The sequence below is a fragment of the Calonectris borealis genome, chromosome 23, assembly GCF_964195595.1.
Source record: "Calonectris borealis chromosome 23, bCalBor7.hap1.2, whole genome shotgun sequence".
Classification (NCBI taxonomy): Eukaryota; Metazoa; Chordata; class Aves; order Procellariiformes; family Procellariidae; genus Calonectris; species Calonectris borealis.
The window spans coordinates 6,850,068-6,874,799 of record NC_134334.1 but is presented as its reverse complement, the minus strand read 5'-3'; the positions used below and the strand labels follow the sequence as shown (position 1 = coordinate 6,874,799).

At 52.1% G+C, this 24,732-nt stretch overlaps 1 protein-coding gene across 4 annotated transcripts in view; it reads left to right on the top strand.

Annotated features, from left to right (window-relative positions):
* The window catches only part of EPHB2 (EPH receptor B2), a 130,598-nt gene that overhangs the window by 87,485 nt on the left and 18,381 nt on the right, over positions 1-24,732 (top strand). For all 4 annotated transcript variants that reach the window (XM_075171962.1, XM_075171963.1, XM_075171961.1 and 1 more), the window contains one exon: positions 18,061-18,185. In XM_075171962.1, the coding sequence (XP_075028063.1) occupies positions 18,061-18,185 (125 nt within the window). The remainder of the gene's footprint in view (positions 1-18,060; positions 18,186-24,732) is intronic.

The window sequence follows — 24,732 nt, the reverse complement described above, 5'->3', positions numbered from 1 at the left end:
GATCCCCGTAGAGCAGCCAGAGGGCAGGTACCGAGTGTGGCCGGAGGAGCGGCGCTGGGGGGTCTGACGGTATGGTGACCATCACCCCAAAAGGGGAAGCTGAGACCAAAGAAGGTGACCCACCATTCACCACCTTGTTCTCCCAGAGAAAGGTGACCGCGGTCATTACTGCTGTATTGCTCTCCAACGAGGTCTGGGTTTCACTGACACTGGCCTTGACATCAACATGACTTATTTTGCTGTTGTGTTGTGGTGGTAGGACATTTCTCCTCATGTAGACGCGGCGGGTAGCTTCTCTCAAGGAAAAGTAAGAGGTAATTAGACCAAGCTGAATCATCCTTTCTTGCTATGAGGTGGCTTTCCAGAATGTGGATCTTCCCACAGCTCTTTGTGGAAACTTCTATATTCTTCATCATAATTTTTTGAACTAGATATTGTACCCAGTAGCAGCTCTACTGCATATAAACAACTTTCCTTGCTGGTCTCGTCGTTCCCTTTACACATCCAAGTGTAAAGTGCTACCTCACTCAGCCGCGCGGGCAGCTCTTACCTCCCTGGTGGCTTCTGTCTTGGTCCCTTCAGATGCTCCTTCCCTCGATGCCGTCTCCCATTCTGCAAGCACGAACCTGCATTTTGGTTTCCAGACCCAAGCACAACCTTATAATCGTTTTCAGCCATCAGGCCACGATCATTGCTCTGCACAGAAGTTGTCATTCCCACCGCTGCCATTGTGGACACTTTATGAATGATTTGCCAGCAATGTTTTTATATCGTCTGCCAGATCTTTAATAATTTTAAGAAAGATGATTTCCAGCCTGATTTGTGGCTTTGCCCCTTGTTGCATCACCTACCTCTGCTGGGAAGAGCGAGTTTCCACCCTCTTTTAACGGAGCTCCGAGCAGTTGTAGCTGCGATTAAATTCGCCCTTAATGTCTTCATGAGCAGGCTCAGCCAGCCCAGCTCTCTCCACATCTCATAAGCCCTGTGCCCTGGGCCGCCTTGGTCACCCTTGACTGGATCCTCTGCAGTTCCTCCTGGACCCATGGCCTCGTATTCTGCGTTGGCCAAGTTGGTGTTGGCCTTAGACTACCCAGGTTGGTGCTGACCTTAAACTACCCAGGTTTACCCTTTGCATTTCACTGTAACATAGACATCTTTTCAGTCCCACCAACAAATTGATCCGCAGTCCAGACACCACGATGCAGAGAGGAGCCCTGAGGGACGGGCCACCTCTCTTCTTAGGAGAAGGTTGGTCAAAAGAGAGCGGCCAGCGCCAGCCCGTGCTCGGAGGTGGTTTTCTGGACCTTTCTCTTGCAGTGAGTTCCTAAAAAGACCAAAGGTGTTCAACCTCCAGATTTTGTTAGAACAGGAGGTGTGATGCTTCCCTTTTCAAAGTACAGAAAATTAGAAAGGACCAGGACCAGCAGAACAGAAATAAAAAGAGCTTGGAATAAACATCCCCTTCCCACCACCTTCTTGCTCCCCAGTCGGTCTTCAGCCAACTCAAATTTACCCCTTCCAGCAAACTCTGCATGATCCCCGCTGCCTTGCTAGGAAGTATCTTCTGTCACCTCTGAGGCCAGGTTGTGTTTTCTCTCTGGTCTTCTCAGCAAGCTTCTTCTTGACCTCCAGCTCCATGCTGTACATCTCCCAGCTCACCCTCCACTTGCCTGCAGCTGAGTGGCACCTCTCCCCCAACGCTCAGCAGCTCTCCAAGGAGGGAGATCCAGGACTTGCCATCAGAACACAGCCAGTCCTGTCTTAAGGGACCGTGATGTGGCCAAAGAAAACAAGCCAGAGATGCAAACACAGAGACCGGGTGCCACCAAAAGCCTTTTCTCAGCCATGCCAGAACAAAAGATCTGTGCCAAGAGGGTGGTTGAGAGCCATGCCAGCATCCCAAGAGGGAAGGCGCAGGAGGGAAGCCAGGGGTCAAGGAGCTGAGCGTGGCCCAGCGCTCGGGATAATGACACTTGACTAATTGAAAGCCATGCCAGGCGTCAACCCTCTTGCTGGTGACAACACGCAGCCCCTGCTTGCTAATTTGTGGCCATTCTTTAGGGAGGATCGGGGAACCTTGGTGCCGCGAGGATTTGCAGGCTCCGTCCGCGCCGCGGGCAGGCTGAGCGCCCTGGGAAAGTCGCCGAGAGAAGGAGCTCCTTGGGCAGGGATGACTTAAATAGCACGTGGGAAGGACCCCTCTTGATAACAGACGTGGCTTCTGTGATCTGAGAAGGGAGGAAAAAGCCCTGGGCTGTGGAGTATCCAGAGAGAAATTCAAGACCTGGCAGTGACGGGGGAAAGAGAACATCCAGATTTTTGGGAATGCATCCCTTTTGTGAGCAACTCTTGTGTCACACAGGATAAGAAGGGAGGATTAACTCTGATGTCAGAGGCTCTTGGCTGCAAACAGAGCCAAAAAGAGCCATAAACAGCTTATACAGTGTGAATACCAGCTAGTGTGTGACAGAGGAAACCGAGACACTTTCCTGATAAACCCGTCAGGAGCAGCATCCGCAGCGGCAGAGTTTACTGGCACAAATTCTCCCTTTCTATGGATCCAGAAAACCTGTTATGATTACTTGCATTATTATCCTGGGTGGCATTTTACAGCAGTATGTCGCGACGTGGGTCCTTTGGCTGCTCACGCCTATGCACCAGGTTCATGCCAGACATCATTAGGGTTTGAATTTCTGCTTCGCGGTGGCTTTCACAGCCCAGGCGCTGGCATCCCAGCCAGGCGGTGGCTTTTGGAGAGGGCTGTCCTGACAAGGCTCAGAGGTGCCTGTGAGCTGAAGGACAGCCGAATGTTTCAACGGTCCAAAGCAAGCACGTGGGGCATGGCTTTGCTCTGCTGTGGCTGGACTGAGTCCAGTCTGGTCCTTACGCAGAGGCTGGGGAGTTCAGCCGTGAGTGATGAAGCACGGGCGAGACAGATCCTGGGAAGTGCAAAGCACGTGAAGGGAGGATTTTTCCCTCACTTTCAACCAAAAAAAAATCCCTTGCAGCCATGATCCATGAGCTTTACTGCCAAATCATAGAATCATAGAATCATTAAGGTTGGAAAAGACCTCTAAGATCATCCAGTCCAGCCGTCAACCCAACACCACCATGCCCACTAAACCATGTCCCTAAGCGCCTCATCTACACGTCTTTTAAATACCCCCAGGGATGGTGACTCCACCACTTCCCTGGGCAGCCTGTTCCAAGGCCTGACCACTCTTTCAGTAAAGAAATTTCTCCTAATGTCCAATCTAAATGGAACAGGGAACGTGGAGGGGTCAGGGGAGGAAGGGTGAGGAGAGGGGAGTGGAGCCAGGGCGGCAGACAAGGTGAAGGTATAAGGTTGGTGGGGACTAGCACTTCTCACCAGCCACCCAGGCTGCTGTTTCCTTCTCACGTTAGTTATGCTGCAGGCTAGACAGAGGGAGAACTGTGTCGCCTGGGGCACGTGGACTCTTGCTTTTATCTTCTCACTTTCATTTTGTATCAGAAGATCTGGCTGGCTTCCTCCTTCAGAGGGATGCTCAGCAGTGGCCTGCGCTCCTCTGGACACAAGCAGGGAGTCACGGCATCTCCTGTTCTCTCTCGTGCTGCTCGCAGCCTTGCCCTGAGCTGGCTGCAGTCAGGAATTACTTGCGTGTGAAACAACAACCTGGGAAAACGTATGCAGAAATCACCTCGAAGAGCTGGAATGAGCTTTCCAGACCTTAAAAGCTAGGAATATCTATTTCTTGTTGCCTTCCAGTATAAAAGTAAAAGGCAGGAGATTGTAGCATCCCAGCATCTCGGATCACTCATCCAACCTCCCACCTACGGCCGGACTGCTGCCAGCACTACATCAAGGCAGCCATGGCTTTGGGTAGACAATTAGTGGTAATTCCCAAAGGCTGAGGTCTCCCCACGTTTCCAGTGACTTGTCCCAGAGCTGCACCACCCCCCTGGTGAGGGCACTTTTCCCGATGTCCTACCTGAACCTCCCAAGCTACGATTTATGGCCATTGCTCTTTGTTATACTAAGTTTCAAAGGTTCAAGCCAAGAGATGTTTTAGATCAGCCTGCATATCAGTTATCCTCACATTCAGTCCTGTCTTTGGCTAAAGCATCTTTCAGAAAGGCAACGAGCCTTGACTTGAGACATCAAGAGGCAGAGGGCCCATCAAGACCTTGTACACGAGTCTGTGTAGCTTGTTCTTGCTTTTTTTTCCAGTGAGATTACTGATTTTCTAAGGAAATGCGGTAGACTCTGCCTGTCTGGACACCAGTAAAACATTTGATTTGGAAAACTACTAGTGAAGCTGGAAGTCTGTCCAGGAACTGCCTAAATGGGAGACCACTACCACCCGAATGGGGAAGCATGGGGCTGAACTGAGGTGACTAACTGAGGTCCGTGAGAAGTAGTCTCATACTTCTTGACGTTTCAAAATCTGGTAGGGTGTTTCTTGTGCAGAAAACTGACACAAATTGTTAGGACAGAGGAGGACTCTGATACCTCCAGGAAGACGCTGAGAGGTGGAATATCAGAATCAAGGTGAAATTCAACAATGGAAGGCAACTGAGGACAACCTGGTGGCAGACCACGGGAAGGGGACAACTCTCCAGTATAAAACCCTGTGGAAAAACAACACGTGCGAGACTGCAGTGTATCAAGCAAAGCATGTTCACCAGCTGTGGCAAAGTCTCACTACCATTGCACAAAGCTTGGGTGGAGCTTCCTAGGGTCGTTGCGTGCACACCTGGTTACCCACATTCAAGAGAGCTGAGCTGTGATGGTAGCAGGTAGAGAGAAAGGTTGATAAGGTGAGCAGAACCCTGGAGAACCCACGTTACGGAGAGGAGACCAAAAAGGCACTGTGTGTTCAGCCTTGGTGAAGGGGATTTATTTGCTGCCTGTAATGACGTGCTGGGCTGGAGGGGCACCAGAAAGGGAGAAGAGTTATTAAAGCAGAAGGGCAAGAGCAGATGGTACAGAGTGGCTGGTGATAGCAGAAATTTTCTGAGCTGTGGGGCCATCTCCCTCGTGGAGGAGCGGGGCAAAGCCTGTTTGCCTGTGTGACAGCAAGCAGGAGGGTGTCTGCTGAGCTACTGTAGGACTATTCCTGAGGTCCCTTAAATCCCAGATTTCTTCTTTTGGGGACTTCACTGGCTGCGTTTCTGTGACAATTTGGCCTGCTCCCAGGCTCCAAAACCTCCTGAAACCTTGACATCCCCATGGCTGCTTCTCTTATCCAGCATTAACAGCCAAACCTTACCCTCCACACGGACCCACGTAACCATCTGTACGTAACCCACGTAACCCTCCTGGCTCTGCAGCCCTTCTTCTCTCCCTTCTTCTCTTTCCTTCATCCCCAGCTCCCACCTTCACCCTGGTTGCCTCGTACACAGGGCCGTTGCCACCAAAACCTGATGCGGCTTGACATTTGCTGCCCCCCTCCTCTCACTTGGTGGTCCAGCCTGTTGCCTTTACTGCATCCCCCCAGCTTGCAGCAGCCGGCGGTGAATGCCCAGGAGGGACCTTGCCATGCCCAAGTCTCTTCTCCTCTGCCCACTGGAGACCATCCGCAGCCAGGGCTCCCAGATGGTAGGAGCTTTGCCAGCTGCTGGCTCTTCAGGACTCCTCTTCCCGCTCCTGCGGTGGGCAGTTGGGGGGATGTTGGCAGAGCAGGGTACGGGCTGCGCTGCTCGAGCTTTCCTAGCAGATGCTCTTCTCCACCCACTACCAGCTCTGCGGGCTCCTCCACCTGCTGACTCCCAGGCTTCCCTGTTGCATAAATTACTTCGTGAGTTTGAGGATCATTTTTTCCCACACCTGCCTGGGGCTTCAGAAACCTGTTCCAAAGCATCTGGAGCTGACTTTGGGCAGAAAACAAAAGCCCATCCGTGATGGATGGGGTGGAAAGTCCCTTCTGGTGAACCAGCGCCTCCCCCTCTCCCCACGACGTGCCGCCGTGCGAGCGCTGGGAGCTGACGGAGTGGCTCAGGAGCTCACCTTTTTCTTACGCGTTCAGGAGGGGTGATTTATCTTTACTGCTGCACTTGGCAAACGCAGCCCGCGGTGCTAATTGCCTTGCGTGCGCCCGAGGCGCTGAGTGCCAGCGCTCGGGCAGGTGGAGATGCTGGAGGCAGGTAGGCAAAGCTGCAGACACATGGGAGGCCAGTTCCAGGGTGACAGTGCGGGGGACGCCGCTGCTCAGTCGTGCGTTTATATGGACCATAATAAATGGTTGGAGCAAATTGGGTTAACGCAGCCGGCTGGCCAGTTGTCCCTTGGTCCGTCTCGGAGTCGCTGTGATTTAGTCGTCCCCTCTATCTGTGTGTAAAATGATAAGTCTCTGCTGACTCGGTTCAGGCTGGAAGATCCTCACTGTGCCTGTCTCGCCGCAGCCCGGTCCGTGTTCATCGCTGCCACCGGCCGGCGTGCAGGAGGCTGCTGCGTTGGTAGGGCTGGGTGGGAAATGCTCTTCCCAAGAAAAAACTCTGATATTTCCAGAATTTCCTCACACGCAGAGGGAGGCCAGCCTGGTGGAGTCTACCGTGAAAGAGAGCAAGGGGACAAGTTCAGTCTCAAATTTGCAAGAGCCGGTGGGTCCAAGGGGATGCCCAGCAGCAGGCGTCGTTCTTTCAAGAAATGTTTCTCTGGTCTAAGTTTTCCGTGTTTGAAATTTCAAAATCAGTGTGTTCCTAAAAACAGGTTTGGTTGCAATTAATTAGCACTTTCTGGGAAAGTACGGTTTTATTGAAAATCTGGGGGGCAAGTTGGAGGGATGGAGGGCTGGCTCCTGCCAGCCTTTTGCCCATGACATCGCCTTCATCTGGAGCAGATGAGATTTCCACGTGGAGGAGGGGGCCAGGAGGTGGGGACGACCTCGGCGCCGAGCGACCCCAAACCCGTTCCAGCGGGCTGCGTGATGGGGATGCCGGGATCCTCTGGAGCACCTCCTCTCAGTGCTGAGAACAAAGTCCTGCCCTCCTCCGCGGGCAGGATGGCAGCATGCAAATGAAGGCTGCAAACTCAATTAAACAAAGAGCATAAAGACAGCCAAAAGCCTTCGTCTGCCCGGGCCAAGTCACTGGGCTTGTGGCATTAGGAACTGCTTTAAAGGCTGTAATCCACACCAAAGCCTTCGTTGATTCAAATGGGGCCGGAGCCAGCACCAGCTTTGGACTGCATTACCGTGTTTTTAAGATTTTCCAGCGTTTGTAGTTACAAACTCAAGGGGCTGGAGGCTGGTCCCGCTGGGAAGTTTTCCAGACACTCGACACACACAAGCAGCGTGGGTACCAGCCTGATGGGGCCACCTCGCCAGGAATCTCGGAAAGAAAAAGCTCACAGGCTGCGAAATACCGGTCTTCTAGAGCTCTAGCTCCGGTGAACATCCCAGACCTGAGGCTTTTGCTGCTCCGAGGGCGAGTGTTGCTTATTAAAGAGCCCTGGTGCTGTCATCCCTGTGACGTTGCGTTGCTTTCCTCAGCCTCTGCTGGAGGTAATTGATTTCAAAAGTACGTGGCTCCTGAACATGCCATCACAGGGGAAGACACCGGGAAAGAAATTGGATAGATAAATATTTTAATAGTCCAAGCAATAGTGAACCCTTTTAGCAGGAGAGAGTCACACATGGAGAAGTGCTGGTGGAGGGGCTTCTGGAGGTCTCCAGCCCAACCTCCCATGGAGAGCAGGGTCAGCAGAGCAGGTCAGGAAAAGCTTCCCTTCGTCCCTTCCTTATCCCGGTATTCCTTACTGTGGTGCTTTCGGTGCTCACGTTGGAGGAAGGCATCCCAAATTCAAATCCATTCTCCAGCAGGGCCTGTGGAGTGAAACCCTGCGATGCTTAAATGGCAGGAGAGAGCTTTACCTGGAGAAGCGAAAAATGGAGAAGGTTTTAACCAAAGAAGTCAATTTTCCGTTAGATACCTAGATGCATTTGGACTCTGAGCTGAGTAGGAGCACGAAGAACTGGGACCTTGAGGTCAGTGATGGGACAGCTGGACCATCGCACAGTGACAGTCACCTGCTGGGGACCGTGTGGGACTGGGATGCCTTGGGACACGGAGAGAGGGCTGATTTGGATTAGGCATCCCTTGGGTGAGCTACTGGCCCAAGACATCCAGGTCTGCTGGGAAGTACAGAGTGAGTTGTCCTGGCTTTCTGCTCTGCCCGTGCTTGAGAAACAGAGGTCCTGAGCCCCACGTGAGTATCTCACCTGCCTGCAGCCTTGCACGGAGACCCTTGTGTGCTCCTGCCATTTCAAACACTGGTTTTTGGGCGCTGCTGGAGCCTGGATCCCAGCCTAGATGTCTCCAGGCCCTGTGGCTTCAAGGTCAGGGAAGTCCTTGCTCCATGACTGATCACAGCACCGTCCTCGCCGCTGCACGGCATTACCTTTTAGTCTCACCGGAGCGAGCTGCTGGTGTTGTGCAGGGCTTGAAGTGCAGAAGGAGCTCTGGGACCTCCTGGGAGCCCTGTACTGAGGAATACCCCGCTCTGATCCCACGGGGGATCCTGTTCTCCACGTAGTTCCCACATGTTGGAGCTACCTGGATCACCCAGTGAGGCTGAGTCCCTGGGTAAAGGCAGTGGGAGAGAAGCTTGCCCACTTACCCCAAGGTTTTCCAGGTCTCTCTCTTTGCAGGGCAGTGGCAGGTATCCGCTGCCAGATGCTCTGTCAGCAACTTTCTCCCCCACATCTCCCCATTTACTGCCCTGTCCCGTGGCCTCTGGACTAGCTGGTGCCTTGCAGCATCATGGTGCATTTCCCTGCCACTCTGTCTTCAGCCGGGGGTCACGCAGTTAATCCTGACCCCGGATCACAGCCGCTTCTGCATGCGGGTAATTGAAAATGCCAGAATTCCCTGCTGACCCTCCTATAATAAAAGCGGTTCCCCCCCGTCCGGTAACCTGACACTCCAGGGACCAAGATCTGTCAGGAGGGCTCCGAGGAGATGCTGGAAAACTCCCAGCTGTTCACCTCTTTTTTTTCTTTTTTTTCCCCCTGGGTAATTTCAAAGTGTTGCTGGGGAGAGGCCAGGGGCTGGGTTGGCTTTGCTCTCTCTCTGTCGTGAGTGTTTTCCAGAGCAAATGTTGACTCTGTCTGACATGACATGGGTTAGTGGTATTAAAGTGATCAGAGATAGGGGGTTTGCTGCCTGTAACCTGACTCTTCCAGCTAAGCCAGCAGAGGAACGGAGACGCTTTGATTATACCGGGATCTCAATAGCGCTGACCCACTGGCAGGCAAGGAGTGAAAGGCTGAGCCTTGCAGGACTGGCAGGTGAAAGAGCTGCAAAATGGGGGGCGGATTGCAATTGGGAGCGTTTCAAATGGGTATAAAGATCATGAAAGGGAAGCTGCGGAAAGATCCTGGTGTCCCCCAGCAGGCGGTCCAGAGGCTGGAGCCGCAGAGTCCTACCAAAGGCTCCCCTCAAACGGCCAGGGAGCGATGCAGAAGACGCTGCCCGGGGAGTCCCAGACCCTGGGCTGCTCCCTGAGGCGTTGCTCTGGCTGGTGGCAGGGTCTTGTCCAATTTTATTCCCTTTACAGCAGCGGTCCAGCTTCCCAGCCTGCGCGGTGTGACCTCCCAAGGCTTCACCGAGGCTCTAGAGGCTCTGGAGTGGCCCTGCAGTGCTGTGGACATTACCTGGTGTGTAGATGGAGGTGGGCTTGTTTCACAGCATCACGTCACTGGGAGTCAGACCAGTTGTGGTGGCCCAAGCGTCAGGACCTGGCACAGAAAATTGGCCTCTGCTATCAAAGCCGATTAGAAATAGGATGCTTGTAGCCCTGATGGGTCCTTTGGGATGGGATGAACCAGCACGCGTGAGGGACCAGACAGTGTCACAGGGTGTCAGGTTATGTTGGTCCATGTCTGCGAGGAAGATGCTTGCTTGTTCTCCTGTTAAGTGAGTCCTGATACACTCTCGTGTCTTCATTCTTGGTCTCTATGTACTGAAAAGGTAGAGGTGGGGTAGGAGGGAGGTCACCTTAGGATGTTGAAAAAGCAGGGCTGGGAGAAGGGTAGCAGCTCCCAGATGGAAGCTCTTGCTGAAGAAAAGAGGAAGGTGCCCCAGCAGATGTCCTGAGGACTCCTGGTCTTGTTCGGCCAGACTGAGAAAACCTGGTATCGTGGAGTTAGGTTGGGGAAGGAAACACATGAGCTTCCTAAGAACGCCTCTAAACGGTACAACTCAGAGACATAAAACCAAGGAGGAAAACGGGCCTATTTATTTCTCGTTCACCCAACACAATTCTTCATTGCGTGTTGCCCCCCTGCTGCTTTTTGTCAGTTTTACCGTAATGAATTGCCCTAAGCTTTACATAGCAGTTTCACCAATTACACTAATTTCGGATGCATCTAGGATTTCTCACCCCGCTCCCAGCAGGACATGGCGGGTTATAGGAGATGCAGAAAAACCCCGGGTCCCGAGGCGTTTGGTCCGACCCTGCATCAGCAGGGAGGTGCAAGGAGTCAAGGAGGCAGCAGCTATCTTCTCCCTTCCCTGAGCTGGGGAGCATAGTTTAAAAAACCAGCGAAGGTGCACAAGGGAGAGGAACAGTCGCTCTGCACAAGCTGTCTGGGGACTGGGCTGAGTCAGAGAAGTGTCACGTTGGACACGCTCAGAGGAATATCAAACCTGAGCGAGGAGGTGGATGCTGTCTCTGTAATTAAGAGAGACGGTTCCTGGCTACCGAGATCAGTTTTGAGGTTTATATTTGAAAAGGAGGTTAAGAAAAAATGGGAAAAGATTCGGAAGAGGGTCATCAGATTGATATGTGGGCTGATAAATCTGTGAAGCGCTCAGGAAACTCAGGCTACTTAGATAATAGAAAAGAAGATGAAAAGAAAATATTTTCATGATCTTTCAGTTCTTCCACGAGGATAAAATTCTGTTTCTAGACTCCTCCTTAATTTAGCTAGCAAAACCAGAAAAGTTCCAGCAGTTGGAAGCTAAAGTCCATAAATTTCAACCTGAAAATAATATGTGCATTTTAGAACAGAGCAAGTAACCGTGAGGAAAAGCTCCCAAGAGGCACGGTGGGCTCGTCATAATTTGCAGTCCTCAAAGAAAACTGGATGTCTGTCTATAACAGGGTCAACCACAAGCGTTTCAGCTATATTTAACTCACTGCCTGGGTTCTGTTGCCAGTCTCGTGCAGATGTTCAGACCTGGTTGTTACAGTAGCTTTTCCCAATTTTCTGCAAAATCGACACGTTCTTGCGCTGTCTCATCAAGCTGCCCCGGGTTTTGCAGTCGGTGTGGCCTTCTTTCAGGTATTGCTGCGATTAGAAAGTGCCTGTTTCTCCTGGAAAACTCAGATTTCTTTCCTTCTTGCCTTCTTCCCTTTCCTTCTTTCCCTTCATCTTTTTTATCATTTTCAGCAGGCAAGCCAAAAAGAAGTAACTGTTTGGTATGGAAGTAAAATACTGGCCATAGCAAGCCTGAGGCTTAGCAATGCTACCAACATGCCCCTTTGTCCGTACCTGAGATCCAGAAAATCTTTAGTTAAAGAATCCAAAGCCTCTTGTGAAGGGATCAGCAACAGTTAAGCTGCCTCTGCTGTGATGGATCTGTGCCACCTGGGGTTTCAGTTTCTCTTAGCAGAGACTGCTTAAGCAGCCCTTGAGGCTGGTGGGCATGGAGCTCTGGTTCCTCGCCCACCGAGGTATCACCTGCATGTCACAGCATCCTCACGGAGCGACTCCGTCAGAGGGAAACCCTGACATGCTTTCGGGCAAGGATGTAAGCCTGTAAAGAGACATTCTGTAGGTTAAAATAGGATCCCTTTCCTGAACAAATCATCATTTCATAATTAGCTGGAAGTGTATGCTGAGCTATGAGAAGCTGCCGCCTCTTGTCCTCGGGGGTAGCTGCCCTGCCTCCACCCGGCTGCGCGCTTGGTGCAGAGCTGCAAGAGAGGCTCTGCCCCGATCACCGTCCTCAGGGGCTGGCATGGAGATTTTTTGCCGGTTCACACGTCCGTCAGCAGTAACTGCAGGTCGGGGAGCAGAGCCAAAGCACCGTCACGCACTCCAGATCACAGAACCATTGAATAGAATAGTTTGGAAGGGACCTTTAAAGGCCATCTAGTCCAGCCCCCCTGCCGTGGGCAGGGACATCTTCAACCAGATCAGGTTGCTCAGAGCCCCGTCCAACCTGACCTGGAATGTTCCCAGGGATGGGGCATCCACCACCTCTCTGGGCAACCTGTGCCAGGGTTTCACCACCCTCAGCGTAAAAAATTTCTTCCTTGTATCTTGTCTAAATCTCCCTTCTTTTAGTTTAAAACCATTCCCCCTTGTCCTGTCACAACAGGCCCTGCTAAAAAGTCTGTCCCCATCTTTCTCATAACCCCCCTTCAGGTACTGAAAGGCTGCAATAAGGTCTCCCCGGAGCCTTCTCTTCTCCAGGCTGAACAACCCCAACTCTCTCAGCCTGTCCTCACAGCAGAGCTGTTCCACCCCCTGATCACTTCTGTGGCCTCCTCTGGACCCGCTCCCACAGGTCCATGTCTGTCCTGTGCTGAGGACCCCCGAGCTGGACGCAGCTCTGCAGGGGGGGTCTCACCGGAGCAGAGCAGAGGGGCAGAATCCCCTCCCTCGCCCTGCTGGCCACGCTGCTGGTGATGCAGCCCAGGACACAGTTGCCTTCTGGGCTGCGAGCGCACATTGCCGGCTCATGTCCAGCTTTTCCTCCACCGGTTCCCCAAGTCCTTCTGGGCAGGGCTGCTCTCCACCCCTTCATCCCCTAGCCTGTGTTGATACCGGGGATTGCCCTGACCCCGGTGCAGGACCCTGTACTTGGCCGTGTTGAACCTCCTGAGGTTCACTCAGGCCCAGAGAAGATGAGCTGTCGACTCAGAGGTTTACCCTGCAGAGCTGCCCCTGCGCCAGGGAAGTCTCCTCAGCTCCCGCTGGGTTAAGGTAAACTGCAAAAGCCCCAAGCGCCATCCTAGAGAAGGGTCTGGCTGTGATCGGTGCGGTGTGGCCATGTGGAGCCTTGGGGTGATGACCGTGGAAGCATCCCTCGCATCCCCCTGGTCCTTCTGCCCCGGAGGGGTCATCACCTGAGAGATGTCGCTGCCTCCCCTCCCCGTGCGCTGCAGCAGGGGACAGGTCATCTGCCTTTTTACATCAGTGGATTTTCATTAAGCTTGTTTTACACTCCAGTGGTGGTTTTGGCTTGGTTTATTTCTCCAGCAATTTGGAGAAGCCACAGGGCTCCACTAAGAGGAATCCAAAGAATCTGAGGCCATCCCAGATAAAGAGGATGTAGAAAAGTGCCTCTAAAGGACTCGAATGATTCATTTTGCCTTCAAGTGATGTGGGGCTCAAGAGTTTCAGTCAGGAGGAATAGGTTTCTGTCTGCTGTGGAAATGAAGCTCTGTTTATTTTTCGCCTCGTTGCTGCACACATGCACCTGGAGACACCATCAGGATAAACCTGCCTCTGCTTACACATTCATGGGGGTGACATCTCAAAGTGATAGTGGCTCTGAGAGCTGGGATGCTCCAAATCTGATCTCCTTTATGTGTCACAGGGCAGGTCCCTTTTCCAGCATCCATTTTCCCCGTGCATAGTCATTCAAACACCTTCCATGAGTAAGGGACAACCAGGCGAGCCAACAGCTGAGGGAGTGTCTTTGGCACTGGGCAATTTGTGCCATTGAGCAATTGTCACCAATTTAGTGACCATTTCCAACCTGGAGATGAAAAAAAGACCATTTTTCCAACCTGGAAATGATCCCTAAAGCTCTGTTTCTTTTGTCACAAGGGAACAAAGAGGAGTCACGGTTCGTGGAACAAGGTGACCGATCCCACAGGGCCAGGTTAAATGCTGCCGGCAAATCTTTGGCGTTAGCAGCCCAGCTGTACGCTGGCCGGTCCTGGAAAGGGCTGGGCACAAAGCAGGCTGGAAGAACAAAGACTTTTTTTTTATTATTATTTTGCTCCTTTTTGCAGTTTGTTAAATCTTTGCTTTGAAATACTCAGAAACCCAATGGAGGGAACCTATGTAGAGTTTGTTCAGAAACAACGGTTCAGGAAAGTCAGCTTAGATATTTTGAGACTTTTACCGTCTTTGCTCAGCTGAGTTCATCGCGTGTCAGAAAGTGCGTGTCTCTCACAGTCTTTTCTGTTGTGTTGGTCACTTCACCACGTCAAGTGGCAGAAAAGCTCTTTCTACGTCGTAGTTCAGGATGGTCACAAAGTGCTGGACGCTTCTGTCAGAGCTGGAGCACACCTTGTGATGAGAGTATCACCAGGTAGCACTATCCCAGATTGGATGCTCTTTGTGTTCACTTTGTTTTCATCTCCTTCCTTTTTAGCTATTATATTACATGCATTAAATACTGCTGGGGTGCCAAGCTCGTCAGCACAGTCTCTGCCTCTGAAAGTGCTCAGTAAAATTAGATAAGACAGGCAGGGAGGGAACACGAGACAGGATGCCTAGCCTCATTTTCCTGGTAGAAAATGGCAGCGCAGAGGGATAATGCGGATATCAACAAGGTGCTCTCGCAAGAGCACAGGCGAAAAATTGAGGAGAGTGATTGTTCCCATCTGCTCGGCACTCATGAGGCCACATCTGGGGTACCGTGTCCACTTTGGGGCTCCCCGGTACTACAGAGATGTCAACAAACCGGAGCAGGTCCGGCAGGAGAATGTCTAGGATGGGCCAGGGGCTGGAGCGCAAGAGAGGGGAGGATAGCTGAGAGAGCTGGGTTTGGCCAGCCTGGAGAGGAGGGGGCTGAGGGCATCTAGCTACAGTTCAAATGGGACTTTAAGGAGAAGACGGAGCCAGACTCTTCCCAGAGGTGCCCAGTGAGAGGACAGTAGCGATGGCCACAAGGTGCAATGAGGGAAGCTCCAAGGGAAAGCTTCTTCCCCGCAAGAGCGAGGCAGCTGGGTACTGGTGCTCCGAGAGCCTGTGGGATCCCCATCCCTCAACATTATCAGATCTCAGCTGGACGGGATCCTGAGCAAAGTCATCTGACTTTGAAATTACCCTGCAAGCCAGTTGGACTAGAATCCTCCAGAGGTCACTTCTGACCTAAAGCTTTCTGGGATTTTATTATTGTGCATTTCCCTGATGTCTGTGATAACAAGAGCAGTTACTGAAAGATGCAATGGTGGAGGTTCCTGCCTATCCAGCGACGCTCCTTTGCCCCAGGTGTTGGAAAAGCGCTGAAGTTGCTGTAGTCATTCATCTCACCTGCCTCCTCCCCAACAAGCAGCATATTTGCCTCATTAAGTCTCATTAGATGAGCCCCACCTCATCCATTTGGTTCTTTTTTCTGAGCCAGAGGAGGGCAGGTTCACCAACTGCCTGGGCTATGGCTGCTCACAGATGATTCACACACGCGTGGAAGTGGGAGAAGAGCATCCCAGGGACCCCACTCCTACCTGGAGGGACCTGGAGCTGAAGAGCTTCTCCAGCTGCAAGGTCAGCCATTGAACCTGTGTCTAAATCATGGGATGTTGCCACATCCCAGTTTTGTGGTGGGATTGGACTGGGCGTATGCAGCTCCTGGCCTGGAAGAGCCTTGTATGAGTGTGGGATCGGTTCCCAGAGCATGTGCAGCTCAGATGTGCCAGAGAGACCACGGGCTGCTCATCTCAGTCCCAATCCGGGCTGCAGGGCCATCTGCAGCTTGGTCACATCTTCCTTCCAAGGCCCTTCTCCACAGAGAGAGAAATGTTTCTCTCGGAGATTGCAGATGTCCTATGAAATCTGTGTCGACGAGGAAACAGCAAGCTCTGGCAAGAGCTGACAGGCTCCAGCAATGTTACCTGTGTTTTATCTTAACACCAGCATGAGAAACTAATCCCAGGAGTTTGTAACTCCGGGCCCTGAAGCGGTGGGACTGGGACGTTAGGGTGGGAGGGAAGCAGTGCTGTATGCCACAGAGCAAGGGAAGGTCTGAGATGGTGCAGAGAGTTTCAAACTGGTGGGTAATGGGGCTTGGCTTAAGCAGAAATGGAGGAAGGGACTGGCGTTTGGGAGGAGGTGAGGCTTTGGTCTCAGGATCTGTTAGAATCGCAGAATGGTTTGGGTCAGAGGGGACCTTTAAAGATCATCTAGTCCAGTCCCCCCGTGGACAGGGACATCTTTCACTAGATCAGGTTGCTCAAAGCCCCGTCCAACCTGACCTTGAACGCTTCCGATGATGGAAGTTCTGAACAATTTTAGTAAGTGCTGGACAAAACCAAAGGTGGCCAACACTTTGCTGAGGCTAACCCGCATTGCACCTTCCTTCAAGGGTGGGGAAGCCCAGGGGGGTGAAGGGAAATGGTGCAGCAGTGTGGTGGCGGATTTGACTTTACCCGTACCCAGCCTCTACTCCCCTTGGCACACGGACGTTGAACATCCTGGGAGCTACAGTGCTCTGAATCCAGAAAACCAGTAGTGAAGTGAAGAGGCAAAGACGTTGGATCAGGAAAATGGCTTGTGTTGGTGTGCTTTGAGAGGAGTTGCTCAGCTGTAATTCATTACAGTGATGTGCAAGAACATGCTGCAGCCAGGCTGGTCCGAGCAGCGCAGTCCTACCCCTGCCGTGTCTGCAATCCCCAGCTGGCACGGTTTCTGTCGCTGCTCGTGATGCCAAGGGAAACCAGGCTGGAGATGGGTGAGAGGTGCTTTGCTTTGTGTGCCGCTCCTCCAAGCTGTTTCTCAGAGCTGTCAAATGAGTTGTTCTTCCATGAAATATTGAAAGGGCTGGACCTGGTAAAAGCCCTTCTGAGTGCAAGCCTCTCTGCGTCCATTTGTAACCAGGCCTGGCATGCAAGTGATGGGGAAGCTTTCTCACTACTGCTTTCCAGTCCTCTCCCACCCCTGAGGCTTCCCCTCTGCCCTGAAGCTGCTGAAGCAGTGAGTCTGCGCTGGCAGGCGTGCCAGGGCTAACGCTGGCCTGGGCTTGGCACTCTGCGAGGCTGGGCTGGCGCTGGGTCAGGTCTGGGACTGACGTCCGTGGAGGCTGTGTTGGCAGTGCCGGCAGCAGGCTGGGCGCAGGGTGGGCAAGGACACGTGCTCGGCTCACCGGCCTCAGAAGAGGAGGTGGCACGGGCATCTGTGTGTGTCAGCCCCTCCAGCAAGGGTGGGGAGCTATAGGCTGATACCTGCGACGCTGTGGCATCTCTGCTATCAATACCTGAGCCAAGCGGATTAAAAGCAGGCTGCTTGCTTCCCTTCCCTGGTCCACAGCAAGCAGGATCAGAGCTGGTCAGAGTTTCCCAGGGAGGTGGCAGCTCCGTGCCACGGTCCCTGCCCCGTGGACTTGTTAGCACGGATCCCTGGAGGACAGTTTTCCCACGGCGTGGCACCAGCCGAGGCTGCACCGTTCCTACCTGGCCACGTGTCAAGCCACGTAGGCGACGCAGGGCAGCGCAAGGGGTGGGCAGCTGGCTGGGATGTCTGAGAAGCTGCTGGAAGGTCCCATTGTGCTCAGTGGGACAAGTGGCGTCTGCGGGTGCGCTATTTCCAGGGCGCTCTGAGGAGGCGGGCGACTCACCATTGTCAGCATGTCAGGTCAGGTTTGCGTTGCATGCTCAGGCTGCTGGATGCACCTCCCTTGATTGGCATGTGCAACTTTGCAGACCCAGCACACCAAGGCGGAGAGGAGCTGCTTGCTTCCTGCGTCTGCCTATGCCTTAGAAAGCTTCTCTATGCAAATGTCGCAGTACAAAACCCCCGATTTCCCCGTGGCAAGCAGGGAGGATTGCATGTTGCTGGGCTGGTAGTGCTTTTTCCAGGGGAACAAGGCTGTGTTTGCTCCAACCCTGGGCTGGTTTGGCTTGAGAATGATCTGTTTTCCTGCCCGAGACACAGCCCTACGTGTTTTCTAATTACAAACCTCCTAGTGAGCAGTGGAAACATTTTGTTCTCCCCTAGTTGCTCTCTACAAACAGCAAAAGCCAGGATCTCCTGACCCCTGGACAGCCCTGCCACTGCTGGAAGCAAATTCAGTAGCTCCAAATAGCAATAAAACACCTGCCTGCCTCCAGCCAGGGGACGCAGGTCCTGCCCGTGCAAGCCTCTGACTGAGGCCTCTCTCTCTCCCTCTCTCTTCCAGCTCCTTCAGCTGTGTCCATCATGCACCAAGTCAGCCGCACCGTGGACAGCATTACCCTCTCGTGGTCTCAGCCTGACCAACCCAACGGAGTCATCCTGGATTATGAGCTGCAATATTATGAGAAGGTACTGCGGGACCTCGGCAGGGTTCAGCCGCAGGTTTTTGGGAGAGGAGGTGGTGCAAAGTTTCGCGTAAGGGCGTAACACCGGCTACAGCAGTTGGTTGATCAATAGGTTGCTTCTCTTGCTGTGGTTGGCCATGTGGGTGGCAGTGGCTGTCAACACTTTGGAGCCCAGTGGTGGTTCCAGTGACCTTCCATAGACACTGCAAGTGTGGAAAATCTGCTGGTCTTTCAGGAGGAGCTTCTCCTCCCTTCACCTCTGCAGCACTTGTGGCAGGTGGACCCATTGCAGGGAGCCAGGGTCTAATTTTTCCTTTTCCCCTACTGGGGCATTAGTGGGGAATGGGGATGGTAGGGATGTCCCAGAGCATCTAGTCCCAGACTGGACCACCCTACTTGAGTGTCCAGTCCTTGAGATTTTGTGTAATGCATTTACAGTGCATTTACACCAAAGGTGAGTTTGGCAGTGCCCTGAACCAGGTCTTGTACCAGGGAGAAGCTGTCCCGTACTCCCATGGAGCAGGGGGAGGCTGATGTGAAGGGGTCCTGCGGCTCTGGCTCTTTCATCTCTGAGGAACGTGCCCCTTCCACCTCCCCCCTGCCCAGGGACTGCAAGCCAGGGCTGTGCCGGGGCGTCCATCCCATGGGGCTGGAGTCGTGTGGGTGCTGAGAGACCTGAAGACCGTGTTGGTGTTGGTCCCAGGAGCTGCCAGGCTCTGCCTGGCTGGTGAACTTCATCTGCGCTACATGGGGGAGGTGGGGAGCAGGAGACTTCTCCTTCCAGGAATCTGCCCCCTCACACAAGAGCTTATAAACTATACATTAAAAATCGCAAACTAACTAATTAAAAAGCTTTATGATTAAATGGAACTGAAAATATTTTTCCCAGCAGTTGCCGGAAGAAATGATTAATCCCCCCCACTGCCTGCCTGTGACCTATTTTCTCATCACCAAGAGCCAGAGGGAGAACGGGGGGGGGGGGGAGCTTCTTTGTAATCTGTTAAATAGGTCCTGACCTATATTGCATAAATCACAGCCATTTATTTGACCCTTGGAAATGATCCCAGAATATGTGGCAAGATGGATGAGTAGGTAACAAGACAGATCTGGAAAGCAAGAGGGGTCCTTTCCCTGGGGACCCTTGAAGTAGAGACAGAAGATCTCAGGGAGTTCATTCTCCTCTTACTTTCTCTTAATTTCTTCCCCTCTTTCTTTCTTCCCCCTCCCCTCTGTTTTCTGGGGGAGGCTGTAAATAATGGGAATTTTTGTCTAAAGGGGAAGCTGCTGTTCATGGCCGGACTTTGCAGCCAGCTGCAAGGTGAGCATCTGCTTGCCCCATCGTCAGAACTTAGGGCACAGTGTGTCCCTGATGATGGGGACAAGTGGCCCAAGCCACGCTCAGGCAATGCTTTTCATGGCAGCAGGCTCTCAGGTGGAGCACTAGACCTGGCACTACACAAGCAGCCCCACGTGCTGGTGCTGAGGCACTCTCTGTCCTGGTATTTGAAACTCTTGCTATATTTTTTTTGCTGGTGCTTTGGTTGAAGAAGAAAGGCAAGTCTTTATCTCCTCCTCAACCAAGATGTATGTCATTCTCAGAATCATAGAATGGTTTGGGTTGGAAGGGACCTTTAAAGGCCATCTAGTCCAGCCCCCCTGCCGTGGGCAGGGACATCTTCAACCAGATCAGGTTGCTCAGAGCCCGTCCAACCTGACCTGGAATGTTCCCAGGGATGGGGCATCCACAACCTCTCTGGGAAGCCTGTTCCAGTGTTTTACCACTCTCATTGTAAAAAATTTCTTCCTTATATCTAGTCTGAATCTCCCCTCTTTTAGCTCAAAACCATTCCCCCTTGTCCTGTCACAACAGGCCCTGCTAAAAAGTCTCTCCCCGTCTTTCTCATAAGCCCCTTCAAGTACTGAAAGGCCGCAATAAGGTCTCCCCGGAGCCTTCTCTTCTCCAGGCTGAACAACCCCAACTCTCTCAGCCTGTCCTCACAGCAGAGCTGTTCCACCCCCTGATCACTTCTGTGGCCTCCTCTGGACCCGCTCCCACAGGTCCATGTCTGTCCTGTGCTGAGGACCCCCGAGCTGGACGCAGCTCTGCAGGGGGGGTCTCACCGGAGCAGAGCGGAGGGGCAGAATCACTTGAACCTCTTGGTATATTTTCTGTTGGTGCTTTGGTTGAAGAAGAAAGGCATGTCTTTATCTCCTCCCCAGCCAAGATGTACGTCATTCTCAGAAAGGGATCATTGGGTCAAAGTTTAGTCCCACAGCAAGCAAGGATTGGAGGATTTGGAAACAGGTTAAAAAAGAAGTGGAATAACCAAGAGCTAGAGGCAGGGCCTGGCCACTGGCAGCGGATTTGTCTCTCCCCAAACTCCTGTGTGTGTGTTAGCTTTTGCTTTGAAGTCCCAGTTGCACACTCAAGGTCTGATCCATCAGGAGTCAAGCCAAGGTCTTCATATGCTTTGGCTGGTCAGTCAAGAGCCCTCTGCATTTTCAACGATGCAATGGCACGATATCCTTCTCTGCCTGCTTGCCAGAGCTGAGCCTCAGTTAGTCTAGCCATTGCCGTGCTGAGTTTTGCAATTGAAAACCATTTACTTGATCCCTGGGAACAGTCCCGGAACGCCCAGCTTTGGATGTGCCGTGCTCTTCCCCTGCTTCCCGTCCGTGCTGCGATTTGGATGGGGGGTGTGACGTATCCCAGGTGTGTTCTCGCTCGACTGCCAGTCTGTAACGAGGTGATTTTCTTCCAGAATGTTTCATTGCAAACTGTCCCATGTGCTTCTGAACGCTCAGAAAAATATCTCTGGAGCTAGTTAAGTTGTTTCTAGTGGAATTTTTTTTCCCCAGTAGAAAATTATATTTTATTAGCATGAAAACAGTTCAAATGTAAGAATAGCAGCATATGTATCTTATATAAAAAGTGTTTTGGCTCTTCATTTTGAATTGATTCTCTTCTATATAAAGACATAAATTAAATTTTAGAAGTCAGAATAAGTGTTTTAGCGTTAACAGAAAAGAGCTGTTTACAATACCTGAAACAAAGGTATTTTTTTTTCACAGATTACTTATAACGTTGCTATTATTAGATGCTATTAAAAATGCCTCTATGGAGGCAACGTGATGGTTTTCTTTCACCTGTAGCTAGAGCAAATCGGTGCAGATTGTTACGCAAACACGGAATGACGTGTCTGCTCTCTGCGGTCCTCTCCTTAATGTGTTGTGTTTTTTTTTTTTTTTACCTCCAAGAGTCACCTGGCAATGTTTGCCTTATTAAAAATGAGTGTTTTCTTCATTTAGAAAGGGCGTAGTAGTTTTTGTCCAAAGTTGCCAAATTCATCCCAGAGTGTGGGAACTGGAGACCCACTGCAGCGTCAAGCACTACAAAGAATAATTAGCTCTCCTTGTTATGCAAAATGATTGGGCTTAGAGTATGCTGTAAGTTACCCAGTTTGTAATTGAAGACATTCAGCCCATCCCTCCTACCCAGTTCGGTCACCAATGCAAATGTTTTAGGAGGCACGGGAGCCCTTTGATGTCTCCAACCACTGTTGGGGAGAGGGCATGGGTTGGCTGGGGGGCTGAAGGGTGGGTTTGAAGCGACCTGTGGCAGCTGATGGTGGAGGTGGAGATGGGAGCAGAGCTGGCTGTAGCCTTCGTGGTGCCCAGGAGCTTCTGGCAGGAGCCCAGCATCCCCAGAACTGGATGTCACCAGGGCTCCTACCAAGGACGGCAGGCTCCCAGGCTGGCTCAGAGGACTTTTCTGGTCTCCAGCCTGCAGTGTTGGACACCAGCATCCTTGAGTCTGGGCCCAAAGCTGCTGCCTAGTGTTTCCCACCAGTCCCCAGGATGGAGTGAGAGCTGGGATGTCCCTTGCCCCCCATGCTGCCCAACCCTTGGAGGGGGCTCTGTCTGGGGAAAACCGTGAGATCAAGAAGATTAAGAGGAAACCTTGGCGGGGAGCCCTGCGATAGCTTTCCTGCAGTCCCAGTCCCTGCCCAGGGTCCACGCTGCTTCTGTCTGGGGCTCCATTTTCTTGTGAGAGGCATCCAGACGCTCTTACCACAACACACTTGATCAGGTACCTGGCTGGGAGGAGGAATGCTCTTGAGATCTCCCCACAAGTGGTGCTCCCCATGAGAGGCCGGGAGCTGGGGACCCTGCGCATTCACCCCCAGAGTGGCCGGCAGGACCCTGTTTCCGCATCTGAGCATCCCTCCTAACGTCCCGTGGGGGCCGAAATTCAGATGCGCGTGACGATTTGGCACGCAGCCTTGGACTGGCTTCGTACGTGTGGCCCTGTTTCTTCAGGAACCGCAGCAGATTGCCGCTGTGCAGGCGCGCAGAGGAGCCGTCTGCCAAATTAAGTCGGTTGACATTTTTCATTGGTTGTTTTTTTTTTTTTTGGCTGATAAACCATGACTTTTTAGAAACAATTTTTGCAAATCCTTCGAGGGTTTCGCAGACTATCCGTGTTTTAAGAAACTCTTTCTTTGTTGATCAGACCTTGGTTTCTTTGTTGATCAAACTTTGGTTTCTTTGTTGATCAGACCTTGGTTTCAGCTTAAATTTGCCTCAGGGGAAGGGGAACCAGATGAGGACTCAGAATCAAACCTATGAGGAAGTAAGTAGTACGTTATTTTGAATTAGGATTTCCAAACTCAAACCAAAATCAGCAGGGGAAAAAACAAACCAACCACCAAACCTCTGCAAAAAACAAGCTGGGAGAAACAGCAAAGGGATTTGGACTTCAAACCGCCTGGGATGCCCTGGACCTGCCGGAGAAGCCCAGAGGGGTGAAAGGGGAGAAGTGTTTGAAGTGAATTGCTGGAAAGGCGATGGCTGAGCGATATGGCAAGGAGAAAGAGCAGGTCTGATAAGGGAGGGTGGAGAGGTGTAAATGCTCTTTCCTTGCGGTCTGGGATTAAAGGAGAGCACGGCTATGAGCACACCTTTCTGAGACAGATAGACATCCATTTCCCAGGCTATAAACCAGCCTGTAAGCATGCCCGTTGCATTCCATTTAAAGTCCTCCAGGAGCAGGATGAGGTTCCCTCAAACAGTTGGACAAATGATTTTAGAACAATTGTGGTGTTAGTGCCGTCCAAGAGCCTGGGAGGATTCATCCAAGCCCTTGAGCACAAAAACCGTAAACATTTCCTGACCTCTTTCTCTCCTAGCCTGCCTGGGAAGGGTCCAAGGGAAGTGCTGAGCCCTGATCAGGCAAACAAGGCAATCAGTTTTCCGTGTGCTCATCTTTTCTTGATCTTTCTTATCTGTGTGTCTGTACTAGAGCTTTTCATTGTCGTTAGTCTAATTCCCAGACACCCCAGTGATACCCAGGCACCTTCAGCGCCAGGTCCGGGTGGATAAAACTGATGATGTCGTTTTTAGAAGAGAAAACCGTTCCTGAACACTGTTAAGAGTGGAGGTCTCCCAGGCATTTGCAGAGCTGCTCTGCATTACCCTACGGAATGATGCGCCCTCGGCATTTCCAAGCCTCCGAGTTTGACTGCACACTTGAAGAAAGGCATTCCTGCCAGACCACTCTCACCAGCCGCCCACACCAGAGTGCTGCTCAATCAAAACCTTAATACAAGAAGAAATTAACTCCGTGAGTGTTGCCTTTCAGCTGCTTGCACCTGGGAGGCAAATAGTCTGCACAAACCCGGGTCACGGGTATAATCCATCTTGCAAATGCCAGCGTCCTTGCAACTCTGCTCCAGCACAACGGCTAACTGAGAAAGCACCAGGCTCTCCCAGGAACGTGAGGAGAACATTGGTTCAACATGGTCTGCTGTATGGAGCCCCATAGCGAATGACTGTTCTTTGTGGGCCTCTAATCTTGCTGGTACCACAGCTTCTGGCTGTGCAGAAGATCCTCGGAGTGAAGGCACCAGGGCTGTTCTCAGAAGTGAATGAACATGAAAGCAAAGTCACCAGGTGGCTAGCAATGTGGAGAGTGGAAAAGAAAGGAGACCAGCAGCCCCCAAAGGCAAACTCCATCATTTATTGGTGGGCAAGACAACCTCTGACTCATCCTGTGGTCCAGCAGCTAAGGAGGCTGCAGGACAGCCCTCTCTAGGCAAAGGGGGTGCAAAGTTGGGTGCAAGACTTTCCATTGACTTCTGCTTCACTGTTGCCTGCAGGCAGCCAAAGCAGCACCAGAGAGCAGCAGCCTGCGCGACTTGCACCTTTGTGTGAGGAACCCTCGGTTCATCACAAGATGGGACCTTCTGCCTGATTGCCTCTTCGATACCCTCTGTCCTTCAGGAGTCCACTGCAGAAGACGTTGGTGAGGAGGAGTGGACGCTTTGCCCCTCGCTGGGAGTTTCACTCTGATCTCATGGTAGCAGGGTACAAGAAGCAATCCCTCCATGCTGTGGAGTTGCACAGCTGAGACAAAAGCCCAGTCCCTTGATCACACCCTCAGTCCCGCTTGATGGGATTGCACAAACTATGTGTCCGACTTCTTCGTTCTGCCAGTCCCTGCCTACTTCTCTTGAGGTCCTCTCACCTCTCTGGTGAGTCTGTGGGGGGTG